This window comes from Filicampus tigris, chromosome 11 (genome assembly GCF_054856515.1).
Source record: "Filicampus tigris isolate MCC_2025a chromosome 11, RoL_Ftig_1.0, whole genome shotgun sequence".
Lineage (NCBI taxonomy): Eukaryota > Metazoa > Chordata > Actinopteri > Syngnathiformes > Syngnathidae > Filicampus > Filicampus tigris.
In genome coordinates, this window is record NC_141227.1 from 22,809,323 (window position 1) to 22,824,250 (window position 14,928).

At 44.3% G+C, this 14,928-nt stretch overlaps 1 protein-coding gene across 1 annotated transcript in view; it reads left to right on the forward strand.

The window, feature by feature from the left end:
• Window positions 1-14,658, forward strand: part of akt3a (AKT serine/threonine kinase 3a) — a 43,897-nt gene extending 29,239 nt beyond the window's left edge. The window contains exons 5-13 of the mRNA XM_086045409.1: window positions 367-498; window positions 906-971; window positions 1,651-1,719; window positions 4,067-4,189; window positions 4,716-4,844; window positions 10,867-11,081; window positions 11,298-11,385; window positions 11,464-11,566; window positions 11,687-14,658. Coding sequence (XP_085901535.1) covers window positions 367-498; window positions 906-971; window positions 1,651-1,719; window positions 4,067-4,189; window positions 4,716-4,844; window positions 10,867-11,081; window positions 11,298-11,385; window positions 11,464-11,566; window positions 11,687-11,772 — 1,011 coding nt within the window. The 3' untranslated portion in view covers window positions 11,773-14,658. The remainder of the gene's footprint in view (window positions 1-366; window positions 499-905; window positions 972-1,650; window positions 1,720-4,066; window positions 4,190-4,715; window positions 4,845-10,866; window positions 11,082-11,297; window positions 11,386-11,463; window positions 11,567-11,686) is intronic.
• Window positions 14,659-14,928: the final 270 nt, after the last annotated feature.

A 14,928-nucleotide genomic window follows, 5' to 3' on the forward strand; every position in this document is an offset into this window, starting at 1 on the left:
CAGGAAGTCGGCCATTTCGGTTTGCGGCAGCCATTTTGGGCAAACTCCAGTGCTTTGACTCATTCCCCCAAATGAGCCCCGTTTGGAAGCAGGTATCCTAGACAGATGGACGACAGTCAATTGCAAAAACAAAAAGCGCAGGAATAATCCTTTGATGCCTGCTGAATTCCGAGCCTGAAAAGTTTTGTTGGGACTCTAGAGGCAGACGGTGCCCTTCAGAAATGTTCTGCTTGCGTTCCGCGGGCACCGGACTAGCTTCCACGCAATTGCGGATACGGCTTTGTCTTCTTCTACAATTGTGCGGTGTTAATCTTTTTCATACGTAAATTTTCGGTTTTACAGTTTTGCTTGTTTTTGTTCACCCAGACAATGAGCGACTTCGACTACCTGAAGCTGCTCGGAAAGGGAACGTTTGGGAAAGTGATTCTGGTCCGGGAGAAGGCCAGCGGGAAATACTATGCCATGAAGATTCTAAAAAAGGAAGTCATCATCGCCAAGGTCTGTGCTCTCGTGAATTAAAGGAGACGTACACTAGTAGTCCATTTATGGCTACGTGGAGCGTTATTCAAACTCCTAACTCCGGCATGACTTCATCACAAAAGCAAAACGAGGAGTAGGTAACAGGACATGAGGGAGACGCCATGCTAACTGCTAAGCTAACATGAAATGAAACACGGGAAGAATAAGACTACTTTTCACAGAAATCTGGATGGAATTATTCATGACATGTAATCGTTTTTTTTTTTCTTAACTAGGTATGTTAAATCTATAATTGCTGTTCATGATTTTTTTAAATGAATCTTAATGGAGGCCCTTTGAACAAATCTCCTGCTTCTAGTCAGTTTCTGGACTTGTTCTGAGCTGTTGTTTCATGAATGTTTGTGACATGCTGTCGTTGTGCGCAGGATGAAGTGGCGCACACACTCACCGAGAGCCGAGTATTGAAAAACACCAGACACCCCTTCCTCACCGTAAGTCACATACGCGCCGCACACACACGGGGGGAGTTTCACACATACTGTGTGCGCACATGCAAATGTGCTACATCTGCACTCACACGCAAACACACACACACACACACACACACACACACACACACACACACACACACACGCGAGGCGGCATATTGATCCTATACCTACCTGAGTCTCTGGAGGCTAATTACACGCCAGGCTTCAAATTGTGGTACAATAATGGCCGCATCTGTTAGCCGTTTGGTGTTTGCGCAGACACATCAGCTCCTGCTAACTTCTGTGGCGGCCCGTCTGCTCCAGATACTTTTTTTTTTTTTTTTTTTTAATACCACTGTCACATCTGCAGCCACAAAGAGACGCAAAGCCCAACTGTTCTTTTGTTTAGTGCCTCTATCCTTCAAAGTAAACACTTGTCACATGATTGTTTGCCTAAGCGCATGCGGAGATGAAACATCTGAAGCTATGGATGCTAGTTGAGTTTTGTTTGTTGCGCCTGCTGTTTTCACTCTTGAACGAGCAATGACATTCAAGATGGTCAAAGTCACCTGTGCGCTTCTCCTTTGTGTCAGAATAACACCACAGGACAAAAGGGGAACAGCCAGACAAACGCGATGAGTCGCAGTGGTACAATGTTGTGCTTTTGAGTACGTGTTTGTTGTGTTTGTTTTTTTTTCAGTCATTGAAGTATTCGTTCCAGACAAAGGACCGCCTCTGTTTCGTCATGGAGTATGTGAATGGCGGCGAGGTAAGACACACCACAAACTGTACACGGGGTTCCCCCCTGCTATATTGCACTTCCATTGTTTCTCTTTTGTTTTGTTATAGGGTTGTTTTTTTCACAAGGGTTGAACAATTAATCAAATTCAAATTGACTTTGCAATGTAGTAGAATTCAGTTTTCAAAGGCTGCAATTCAAAGTGTTAAGTAAATTGACATCTCTAATTGAAGTACATAAATAGTTTCTAAATAAATTGCCAAAACTGTAAAACCAAAACGTTTGTGTGCCCTTTCCCCGTGACTAGCGGGGCTCCACTGTACACAATGCTAAGACGTGCTAACAGCGAGTGATTAAAGAGGACTGTTGAGTCAATTTGCCAGCCAATTGGCTCATCACGTGCCTCCTCCTCCTCCTCCTCCTCCTCCTCCTCCTGCCTGTCAACTCACCTGCGGGCCTCCAGCCGCCAGAATGACAGTCGGAGACAAAATGAGTTTGGATCCCCCCCCACTTTTCCCCATTTCTCAGCCTTGTAATCGGCACCATTTGCAACCTTGCCTCATTCCCTCAGTGCGGCCGTCACCTGCCGCCCGCCTTCCAGCGAGCTCGGCGCCAGGCCTGAGCAAACGCTCGCCCGAGACGCCGACAAACACGCGCTGCAAATAGACCCTCCTCGGACAAATTGTGGCCGCGCGCGCGCCGCACGCGCGCCGCCAATTACAAAGCTGCCACAGTCACAGCTGCCAGTGCGCCGATGAAGGCCCACCTGTCGTGTTAGCGCACGCACACACACGGCGAGGTGCTCCATCCGTGAGCATCACTCCAGCGGCCATATGCAAACCTCCCCGAGCAATTAATGGGGAGATGTGTGCCCCGTGGCCTCGTGGGTAATTTGTACCACTGCGCTGTGGGCCACACGTGTGACAAGTGACGGCACGGAGCGAAGCTACGAGGCTAAGGCGGAAGAGCGTGAGCGTGCGCGGTGCGCGTGCGTGTGTGTTGGTGGTGGTGGGGGGGTGGCGTTCATGCCAACCGGGACACAAAAAAAGCACTTCTTATAAGTAGGAGGGTGAAGTTTGTTGCCAAAAACAGCACAGTATGGCCTGAAATGAAATGAAGCCTTCAAGAGGTTGGGCTAACAAGCATTGACTTCAAACAAAAAAAAAAGTCTTCATCTTACCAGCATAAAGTCATATTTTTTAGGATTTTTATTTTTTTGGGGGGGGGGGGTCATGTGTCACGCGTGAACATTAGTATTAGTCAAATTCCTCCATGAAAGGCCCCTTTGGAATTAAAAAAAAAATACATATTTTGTTTTATATATTTATCTGTTTGTTTATTTTATGGGGAAAAAAAATCTCTTAATCTTGTGAAAATAAAGTTCTGTTTTTCGGGTTTTTCAACCCAAAAAAGATTTAATATTACAGGAGCAAAGTCATATTTTCCTGAGAAAAAGAGTCACAATTTGAAAAGGGTGAAGTCCTTTTTTTAAAATTTTGCTATCTTGCGAGGATACACTTAGAAAAGTAGTTATTTATCCTGGAAAAGGTGTAATCAAGTCTTATATTTTTGACAAAATAGTTGTCATCTTTCGAGAATTAAGCATTGTAATATTTCCGTAATCAAATCAGATTTTTGGGGAGAAAAAGTCACAATCTTGAGAATAATTCTTCGAGATCAAAATTTCAAGAGGGTGAAGTTTGTTTTTCGAAAAACAAAATCATATAATTTGCTGACAAGAGTTCGATTATGAGAATAGTCATATTTCTTTAAAGAAAAAAGTGAAAAAAAAGTCAAATTTTTCAAAGGAAAAAGTTGTAACATTGCGACAAAAAAGTAATAGATGGAAAAAAAAAAAAAAAAAGTATTTCTCGAGAAAATCGGGCGGGGTTTGTATTAATGATGAGAGTTCGTTTGTTGCCAGCAAGCGAGCGGAATGGAGTGAATGAGAATGGCGGCTCGGAGTCGGAGGGGGGCAGGTAGCGCGCTAATGAGCGTCACGCTGGAGGCTGGGTGGGGGGGGGGTGCTGTGGCGCACCGCCTCCCTTTAACTCGACTGGCGTATTGATTAAACCCTGCGTTTGGCCCCCATCGCCCAACTCCACGCCAGCGCCTCGTCAGCCTCGCCTGAGGTTGGTGCGCTTGTAGACGAGGTGCCAGCTGCTGAGTGCCTCCATCCACCCGCCCTTCTCGGAGGCCTCCCCCCGCCTCCCCCCATTTCCACTTTTCGTCCTCCTCCCCTCCGCCATCTATCATCTCAATATGGTGCGGGCAGCCAGTTTGTGTTGTGCTAATTTCCTCCAATAAATCAGTAATTATTGCTGCGCCGTCCCGGCTGTCTACAACCACCCCCCCCTCCCCCGCCTTTTCCCCGCAGCTGTTTTTCCACTTGTCCAGAGAGCGGGTGTTCTCCGAGGAGCGCACGCGCTTCTACGGCGCCGAGATTGTCTCGGCACTCGACTACCTGCACTCGGCCAAGATTGTGTACCGCGACCTCAAGGTAAACACCGGCACTGTACGTTCAAGTGGCAATATTAGTTGCGGTTTTCGCAGAAAAAAGTTGCAATCTTGAAAAAATAATCCCATTGGTTTTTACATTAAAAGTTAGATTTTTGGGGGGGTAAATAGTCGTAATCATGCAAATTACATGCAGTAATTTTGCGAGAATATTTTTTTCCCCCCCCGAAAGATAAAAGGTATTATTTTTTTCAAAATGTCATATTTAGTGCCTGAGCAATATGGATTTTTTTGATGTAGATTCCGATATTTGGACTGATTTAACGGATGATAACTAATAATAAAAATAAAGAATAAAATAACTTTTTTTTTTGTCCCTTAACGCTTACAACAATAAAAGAGCATTGGACTGTTTTATTGTACTCTGTATTTAACTTTACAATAGAGAGCAAAGTCTGCAAAAATTGACCAATGTTTTGGTGATTTCTTTGAAGATAAAAAAAAAAAAAAGGAATCTTACACTGAAAAAAAGTTGTGATTCTTTTTTTTTTTTTTGTGTTGTCGTTCAGCTGGAAAACCTGATGCTTGATAAAGACGGCCACATCAAGATTACTGACTTTGGCCTGTGCAAGGAAGGCATCACGGACGCCGCCACCATGAAGACCTTCTGCGGCACGCCCGAGTACCTGGCGCCCGAGGTATAGTTGGCGCCACCCGCACGGCTCATTGAAAGCAGGGCACATGAGAAAAATTTCTCATGGTATAACAATTTTTCGTCTTCAGTGTTGCCTCAGTAGTCCAAATCTCTTTGCGGAGGCATTTTCCATACCGTCCTTGTATTGGATGTGCTTGTGCAAGTGTACCTAATCAGGTGTCTGTATTGACTGCCTCGGAATAACACCTCATCACCACATTTCAAAACAGCGGCTAAATTAGAGAGAGCGTGAACTGCTCATGGTTTATTTTGGCCAGTGTCCATCCAGCTCCAAGGCCACCGGATCACCTGGCGAGCGCGGCGCGGCGCCTGTGGGTGGCGATGTGGGGACCAAGGCAGCGGGGGAGCGGCGTGGCGGCGTACATCCCACTTGAAAAAGTAGCGAGGACAATTTGGCGCAGCATTTTCATCTTTTTGTTTTTTTACTTTTTCAAGTCCCTTCCTTTGCGTGCCAAAAGCTGATTGGAGGCTGCTAGTTATTTTTCACAGGATGTGCATTTATGCGCGCCTGCGTGTGTGTGTTGCAGTAGAAAGTGCGGGCTAAAGTGAGGCAGATGGCGGCAGATGGGCGAGGTTGGAGGAAGGTGCTCGGAAAAAACCTGGAAATCTACACCGCCACCGCTCGCCCGCCCGCCTGCCCGCCCGCACGCTCTGCTCGCCCGCCCGCGTGTAAAAATAACACAGTGTGCTCCGAGCCAAATTCCAGAGATGCAAAGTAGCTGGGATTAAACAGAGAATAGGGGGGTGGGGGGTGGGGGGTAGAGGGGGGGGCCACGCTGGTAGGGGCTTGAAGGCAGACGGAGATGAGAAGGCAGAGGGAATATTTCAGGGTTACGCGATTGTAATTTCAACACTTCCTGTGTTTTTAAAGGCCACAATTTGGGCTTGGGTCTTGTACGATGATTGATTAGAAAAGGCGTTGCGACGCAACAACAAGCTGCGTCTTTGGATAGAAATGCTGTCGTTTAAGTGTAGCGCTGTGCAGGTTTTATTTTTCTCCATTAGATGTCGCCACATCACAGTCCGCACTGTAGTATCTAACTGAATGTATGCGGCTTCAAGGGGCCTGGCCAGGTGAGTGATATGGGTGTCGGTGAGTAAAAGTGGCTATAGTTAGCTCGGGTTAGCGGCAGCGCCAGTTTGCATGTCTCATACTGTGTATTTCAAAAAAACACAGCTCATGGGCTAACAGGAAAAACATGTCATGTTACGAGACATAAAGCTTTTAACGTTTTTTAAAAAATAGTTGAAGGAAAAATTGAATTGAGAAAATGTGGAATGTTACAAAGTATGATGTGTTTATTTAAAAAGCCAAAGTCTCCTGTAAAAAGAAATTATGTTATCAGATATCAAACTATTTTTATTTTTTAAAGTTAAAAAATGCTATTCTAAAAAAGTGGAAGGCTACAAATAGCACACTGTACACATTTTTTATGTACAAATAAATGACTGTTACAAAATATACTGTTTATTTAAAACAAATTAATGTTTTTTTTTTTTTTTGTTTTTAATGAAAAAAGTAATTGCAAATAGAAACCATTGTTATGTATCATTTTGAAGGTCAACGTGTTTGTGACGAGGCTCAACGGCCATCCACGTGTGTTCTGACACATCAGCATGACTCAATCCATCTCAAATTGTCGCCGCGCCTGTTTTTGTGTCAACATGAACAAAATGGCTCCCCTTTGACACCGGCAAATTGTGCGTGCGTGCGTGTTGACTGTGATCACGCGTGCGCCCGTCGGCTATGTGAGCCACGACCCGCCTGGGGCTACGTGCGCGTTCCCGGCCCGTCTCCAGTCCCGTCCCGGCTGCCAAACCACCCCAACCCCCCCCCCACCCCCCCAACCCCCCCGCCCGAACCCGTCCCGTCGTTCCGCCGCCGCCACATGGCCGAGCCCCGAGACCCTTCGCCCCCGGCTTCCTTTTTGTCTCATCCCCTGTTTTGCCTTCGCTTAAACACGCCTCTTTTGAAGTAGTGAGGTCAGCTGTGCCGCTTTTAAAAACAAGTCCAAACACACACACACGCGCGCGCGCGCACACGCACACACTCGCCAGCGGCTGTGGGGCAGCGTTCTGGCTCCGCGACGATTAATCTGCTCCCTGCCTGCTACCGAGCTGCCACCTTTTTTTATACAAATTATTTCTTTATTTTAAATTCCTTTCTCAATTTCATCTCTCATTGTTTTCCACACTTGGAAAAGTTGCCGAATAAATATTCCATCTGTCTCCCAAGTGGTGGCGGCCCTCCACTGTTGAGTACGGCAACTGATGTTTTGTGAGGAGATGATGTCATTTAAGGGCAGGGTTGAGCAAAGTCAGGCAAATATTGAAATTAAACAGTCTGCCTTATAAGTTTCCAAGAACATATGTCATCAAAAACTATTCATTTCCTTATTTCCTTATCTTTTTTCTTGTCAAATATCATATATTGCCCAAAAGGTGGAGTGTAATGTCTCACTCATTGAAAACATTTTCAATTTTGAAAGAGTTTTCAAAAATACATTTAAAAAAAATTGGCATTCGAATTTTAAATAAAACACAAAAATATTTTCAAAAAGTGAATTATTAGTCATTCTTTTATTTAAATTATTTTTAAATAAACTGTACAAATATAATTATAAGATGCTACACTATTTCTATATTTTAAAACAAAGAATGTTGAAATTTTAAGATAACACTCTTTTTATAATATATCAACCCATATTTTTTTTGTATTTCAATGTAAAAAAAAAAAAAATTGTAAATGTTTTAAGTTAAAACACTTGCTTTTTTAAAAAAATTTAAATGTAAAATATTTCGAATGTCACACTGCTTTCACCTCTTTTTTTTTTCAATTAAATTTTTTTCTTTTCAGTGGAGGTCTCAATGTCATGCTTGCGCGCTTTTCAACATGTCTCCTGGTTTGCCGCACTTTGAAAACTTGAGCGGATAAATATTCCATCTGGTTGAAGCTGCAATGTGAGCTCTCCAGTTGTAGAGTGTGCGGCCGGCGCTGGCGGCGGCCCATCTTCCTCCAGCAGCTCCTTGTCTTCTTCTTCTTCTTCTTCTTCTTCTTCTTCTTCTTCAAACCTGCCAGCAGCGTGCAAACATATCGCACATGAAATATTTATCGATAGCCGCTTTCGTTGTTGTTTTGCTGCTTAAACTAAAGAATGGATGAGTATATTGCCCAACAAGTTAGCATCCTAGATTATTTGCCCAGCACAAACATTGGAGATTGCGCCGCATCCGTTCGACAGCTGCTTGCGCTTGCGCTTATTGATTACGGCCGCAAGTATTTGGTTTTGTCTCGCGCGCGGCACCAGCACAATTGATTTTTCAAACAAACATTCAAAATGTGATGACGACAAGAAAAACTGTTTGCGAACGTCTTTGCAACCTTTCGCAACCTCGAATGAACCCGAGCGAAAAAACATTCACTTCGTGTGCAAACCTTCGTTCACTTGACTGTCGCGCACAGTTGGCAAACCGAAGTCTTTTTTTTTTTTCCAATCGAATATGGTGCACTGCTACCCTCTGCTGGCACTTTGGCCATTTGCACACACCCTTTGCAATTTAAAGGGCCACCGCATCAGACCCTGATCAAACGTATCAAACGATATAACTCGACCTTGGCACTGAATGTTTTCATTCTAATGGACTTCTTAAATCGTTCTTTGCAATGAAGGAGTTAAAAAAAACACGTTTTTTTAACTTAAATTATTTTAAAATGTTGACTGTTCCAAGATGCCACGCTTTAAAGTGTGTGACAAATATCACATTATTTTATTTTTAAAAAATGAATGTTATCACATGTTATCACGGTGTCACAGTACAATTTAATTTAAAAAAGGAATGTTACAAAATATGTTTTTATTTTAAACATTATTGATTGTAACATGATATTAGTTGTTTTATTCAATTATTTAAAAAATAATTTTCGTTATTTGTATTTTTGAATGAAACTTTGTGGTCTTTAAAGTCATCGCTGTATTTTTTTTTTAATTTAAAAAGTGCTTTGTACACAGCCTAAAATAACGTTTACCGCAGCGAGCTATCACACAGTTTTTTAAAATGATAAATATTGAAATGTACAATATTTAAACCTTTTATAACAAAATCTAAGAAAATTATGAGGAAAAATAACATAGGTAAGAATAGTTAAATACACACACGCTACTTATTTCTTTAAATGAAACGTACATAATACAGTTTGTAAATGTTCAAGCCATTTCTCGGCGCGATGTCGTACGAGCGCCATCGAAAACATTTGATGTGTGGCTCTCCCGTTCCAGCGGCGTCTATCTTGCTGTGTATGCATTGCGAGCGCCATTAGACAATGGCTGTCGCTCGTTAAGGTTTGTTGCCGCGCCCGGCCGGCCTGCTCCATTATTCTTAACAGTGAGAAGATGCTATTATTACTGGCGAGATGTACGGCATATGCCGCTCTGGACGCTCGCCAACCCTGCCAGTCTGTCCGTCACCGCACACACACACACACACACACTCATCATAGCGTCACATGTTAATCAGCTTGTGATGTTAATGAGCACCTGAAGTACCTCTGCCTCGCTCGCCACGGGATGAAGGCGGCGCAGATGGACCAGGCCAGATCGGGCCAGGCGCGCAAGACCACTTTGATAGAGTCGCCGAGCGGCCGTGACCCGCCCGCGTGCGCCGCCAGGCCCGACCCGGCCCGGCCCGGCCCGGCCCGGCCCGCCTGCCTTCTCCATCGCCGTCGTTTTCCTGCGAGCGGGGCCTCTGAAGACCCGCCACCCGCTGATGTTTGCCATTTCGTGTTTTTTTTTTTTAAATAAATGCTTCCCTCCAGCCACCTTGCTTGGCGCCATATTGACGTGCTTGCACTTTATCTCCCGGCTCATCTGTCCGCTTCTTCTTCTCTTTCTTCGCCACCGTGGGCGCTTTCGTGCCAATAAAATAAATGCACACATGCAGAATGCAAGCAGATGTCTCGTAAAAAGACAAACAACACATGTAAAGTAACGTTTTGCCTTTTTTTTGGGGGGCTTCGTTGATTCGTTTGAGCTCAGTAGCCGCCACACTGTTGACATTCATGACAACTGTCTGAACTCTCAACTCAACTTTACTTTTATGGCGCTGCAAGTCATCCAAATAAACACGTGTGTTTGTTGGTGTAAGTTGTGAACATGTACCTCATGGAACATATACAACAGTACACGTGTAAGGCCAGGTTCACAGCTCAGGCACAAAAAATGCCTTACTTATACATGGTCTTTTTTTTTTTTTTTTTTTTTTTTTTCACAAAAACGCCTTACTTTACATGGTCTTTTTTCTCACAAAAAAGGTCGGGTTTTTTTGTTGTTTTTTTTTCACAAAAAGCGCCTTACTACATGGTCGTTTTTTTCATATAAACACCTTACTATACATGGCCATTTTTTATTCACAAAAAAACGCATTGCATTTATAATGTAATCAAGGGCGGAGCTATGGGTGTGCACAGGCCCACCCAGATAAACAAGACTGCCCACCTAGTGAGATTCATGAAAAAAATATATACTTTAAAATGTTTTGTAAATTATTATTAAATTCTTTTTGAATTTGTGTTTCGTTGTATTTTTAAAAATTATTTTATTGAATACAGTATTAAGAATGGCATAATTGTGGTTGTCTAAAGAAGATCAGAACGTTTTCTTTTTTTTTCCAAAAAATCCGAACGGAGCATTAGGACCTACGGTGTGAACTGAGCCTAATAGTTGTTTTCAGTGAGGGCTCAGATTTGGATTTCCTGAAATGATTGAGGTCAGTCCCAAAGACGCGAGAGGAACGTTTACATTCAAGCATCACGAGTGATGTCATAGCAGTAATGACAACTTCACTTGTGTTTTGGAAAAAAAAAATTCTGTCTATAGTAATGTATTCCTTTCTTGCTGTTACTTGAGCATTTCTCGTATTTGATGTTCGATCTTGACGATGTCCAGCTCTTTTTGTCAGTTCGAGGCAGGGGCCCAAAAAATCTTGATGTCTGCGTGCGTTGCCGTCAGGTGCTGGAGGACAACGACTACGGGCGGGCGGTGGACTGGTGGGGCCTGGGCGTGGTGACGTACGAGATGATGTGCGGCCGCCTGCCTTTCTACAACCAGGACCACGAGAAGCTCTTTGAGCTCATCCTGATGGAGGACATCAAGTTCCCGCGCACGCTCTCGGCCGACGCCAAGTCGCTGCTGTCGGGGCTCCTCATCAAGGACCCCAACAAACGGTTCGTGGCGTGGACGATTTCGATTCAATTCCTTTTCATTATTATTATTTTTGTTTTTTTTCATTCAGTTCGTTTTCAGCCGTGTTTTGCTACTTTTGATTTCATCCTTCTATTTTTCTTGTCATATTGCCTTGCATTCTCCTTCATCATGTTTAACTGAAAAAGAAAGAAAAAAAATGCTTTTTTTTTTTTTTTACTTTGTCTTTGCTGAGCTAGGCTTGGCGGAGGACCGGATGACGCCAAAGAAATCATGAGGCACAGTTTCTTTACCGGCGTCGACTGGCAGCACGTGTACGACAAAAAGGTGCGGACGCGCATCCCTCTAATTCATACTTAACTTTGAGTTCCTGACGGTGTCCTCCCGGCTTGCCGTCCGCTCCAGATGGTTCCTCCATTCAAGCCTCAGGTGACGTCGGAGACGGACACCAGGTACTTTGACGAGGAGTTCACGGCGCAGACCATCACGGTGACGCCGCCTGAGAAATGTGAGTCTCTCTCTTTCACGTACGCGTGGACGTCTCATTGCATTTTTTGGTGATGAGACTGGCCAAGACCTTCCGCCGAGTAACTCGTTGCTCGTCTTCCTGTTGTCGTGCGCACGGCAGTCGACGAGGACGGCATGGACTGTCTGGACAACGAGAGACGGCCGCACTTCCCGCAGTTCTCCTACTCGGCCAGCGGGCGGGAATGAACTCCGCGCGCCCCACTTTCCCCGCCCCCTGCGGTGACATCATCACAGCTGGTCTATGAGGTCATCAGCGTGGGACACACAATTTAAAAAAAATAAAAAAAAAAAAAAAAGAGGAAAACCCACAGCTTTCGGACACGGAAGAATCTACTCGAGGAAGGATTTTGCCATCCTTTTTCCTTTTTTTTCCGCCATTTGTCTCATTCACGGTTTACGAAGTGAGCGGCAGGTACGAAGGCGGTTAGCCGCTAATGTGACGTCCCCCCGGTGGGACTGCTACGCTTGGATTGGTTCCCTCTTCGCTGGCCAGCCACACACACACACACACACACACACACGTGACTCGGTTGTAATCTCAGGCTTTTCTTGCACACGTGAACCATTCTGGGATCGACTGAGCGGGTCTGGTAGGCAGGAGTTGACTCAGGTGCAATTTCCCACTCGTCGTTGCTGCTATTCCAACATCCGCCTCTAGGACGCATACTTGTCCTCTTCAACCGGACTACTGCTAAACAGATCGATCGCTAGTAGGGCTGGGCGATATCACCATAAAATAAAACCTCCTTTTTTTTCCGTTTTAATACTTTTTTTTTTTTTTTTTTTGACAGTGACGTTTTGGTTTTTTTTCTTTACCCCATTTGCTCTATTGAGCCCGATACCAAACAATCTTCCTCCCCAGAATTAACCTGAATCAATTTCCACAGAAATAGTAGAAATAAAAAGCTACATATTTACAGATAGTTTGGAATTGGTTTTCATTATTGATTGGTCTCAAAAAGTCTGAACAAAACCAAACTGTCCAAAATCCAATGCAATATTTCCCGTAGAAAATTATTTGAATCCACTTAATTCATTCCAGACACCCAAAAAGATGAACAAAAATACCCTTTATGGGGGAATAACTCAAACTGAGCATAGAGAAAATGATGTGGAAAATTGTATTGTATAATAAACTGGACTAATCAATAAATTGGAAGAATGGCCCAGCCCTAACCGCTAGCTAGCGACACATCTACGCCTCCGCTTGCTTGCTAACTTGCTGCTAACGTGGACGCTCGGACGCATCCACATGGATCTAGCCGACAAACAACGTAACCAATCAAGGATGTCACGTCGGCAGGCGAGGAGGGCCCAACGTCCAAGCGCAGCAGGAAATCCCCCGACCACGCCCCCTTATAGCTTTACTGCCCACAATGCAACGCTCGCTCGGCGATTTAAGACTGGACGGAGGCGGGGCGCAACGCCGCCGTGGACGCAAGCGTATTTACCATGACGATCTTTCCTTGGTGGAGGTACTTCTGGCTTATTTATTATCCCGCTCATCGTTCCCCCCCCCCCCCCGCCCCCCCTTTTTTCTATTTGACTTTTTTCTATTGACAGACATGCGATTCGACCGGACGAGTCTCTGTGCGTTAGGGCTGAGAAAACAAAATGGCCGAAGAATGTAGGAGGGGGTGCCGGTTCCGTCGCTTATTTACCTCCGCCAAGCATTATTTGTGTATTTATTACTTTGTGTGTTTGTTTGTTGGGTGGGTGGGTAGGGTGTGCGCAGGACCAACGCATTCCCCGGCAGACGTCTTGTGGCCGTGAGAGAGGTCGCCGGGGAGCGCAGACCTCCACCAAGGCCTTTTTCTTTTTTTTTTGTTTTGTTTTGTTTCATCGGGACATGTTTTCATGAAATGCTGTGGAACCTTTCAATTCATTTGCAAAAATATTGAAAAACAAAACAAAACAAGCTTGACATCAGCGTAGAGTATAAACGATGGCAAAGTGGGAAAATGTGATCATGACTATTGAACAGGAAACTCACTAGAACGTACTGCTACATATTTGTGGCGGTGTGGTACACGTTGTCCTGGCTGCTCAGTACTAGTCCGGATTTTTGGGGCGTAGATCACGATAGTCGAAATTTACCTCAATTGATGCTTTGTTTATTTCAGCAAGGAGTGTCTATACATATACAGTATGTGAACGCACATACATATATATGTACAGTATATGTGTGTATACACACACATGTTTATGAGCATTTATAAATGTATATCTACTTTAAATTAATTAATTATACATGAATATATTGGACATCCCTAAAATATGCATTCTTCAGTATGTATGCACATGGATGGATGGATGGAGGGTTCCACGCCTCACCACCCCCCCCCCCCAAAATATCTGTGAATTATTTATCGTTTTTAGTGTGCAATCTGTAAAGATGAATTCAGATATAAATAATAAATAGGTTTTTTTTTTGTATGTTTGTTAAAAGCTAGATTTGCCTTGGTGAAGGTCTGACCTTTGGGGCTCTTCTGGATTTCTTTTTTTCAGGGGAGGGGGGGGTCAAAATGTGACGAGCACAGGCGACTGGACGCGTTGACAGACACGGCAACTTTATTGATAAGCACTTATGAAATGTGTGTGCGTGTGTATGAGTCGGACGGGAAAGGTGAAGCGCAAGTAGAGAAGCAGAAGACGACTGTGGAAGAAAAGTGACAAAGGTCAGAAAGGAGAGAGAATCACCAGCGACATTGTAAGTCTGGAAATGGTCTCAGCGTGAGTGGGAACGTGTGTTTGTCCGTCCGCAATTGACTGGTGACCAATCCAGGGTGTACTCAAAAGTCAGCTGGGGACAGGCCCCGGCTGCGCGGCCACCCTGGTGACTTTGGAGAAGCTGCTTGCTTACCTGGCGGTCTGTCTTGAACGCGCGCCTTTGCGCGCCCCCTCGCGTCAATCGCCGTGGACTGGTCGCGTCTTCCAACGTTGCAGCCGGTCCTTCCTTCCGTGTTTGTTTGTCTTCTTCACACGTACGCCACCAAAGCCTTACGCTTTCGCTCCAAAACAAAGACGGGGAAATTGAGATTCATTTCAATAAAAAAAAAAAAAAAAAAAACATGTGGGGGGGGGGGGGGGGCCGGGGTGTTTGGGGACAAACTTTTGATGCATTTAACCTACCATGCAGTTGAAATAGACAAAATGTATGTCATGCTATTTATTATCATTTGAATGTCACTGTGTTGTACGTCACTTGAATTTGTTTTCTAATTAATTTATTGGATGTCATTTTGTTTGTGTTCATTCTGCAGTCAGACTTTATTTGAAACAAATAAATGCCTCCCTTTTATTCTTTTCACGTCTCATAGACGACACGCAGTGTGTGACGTG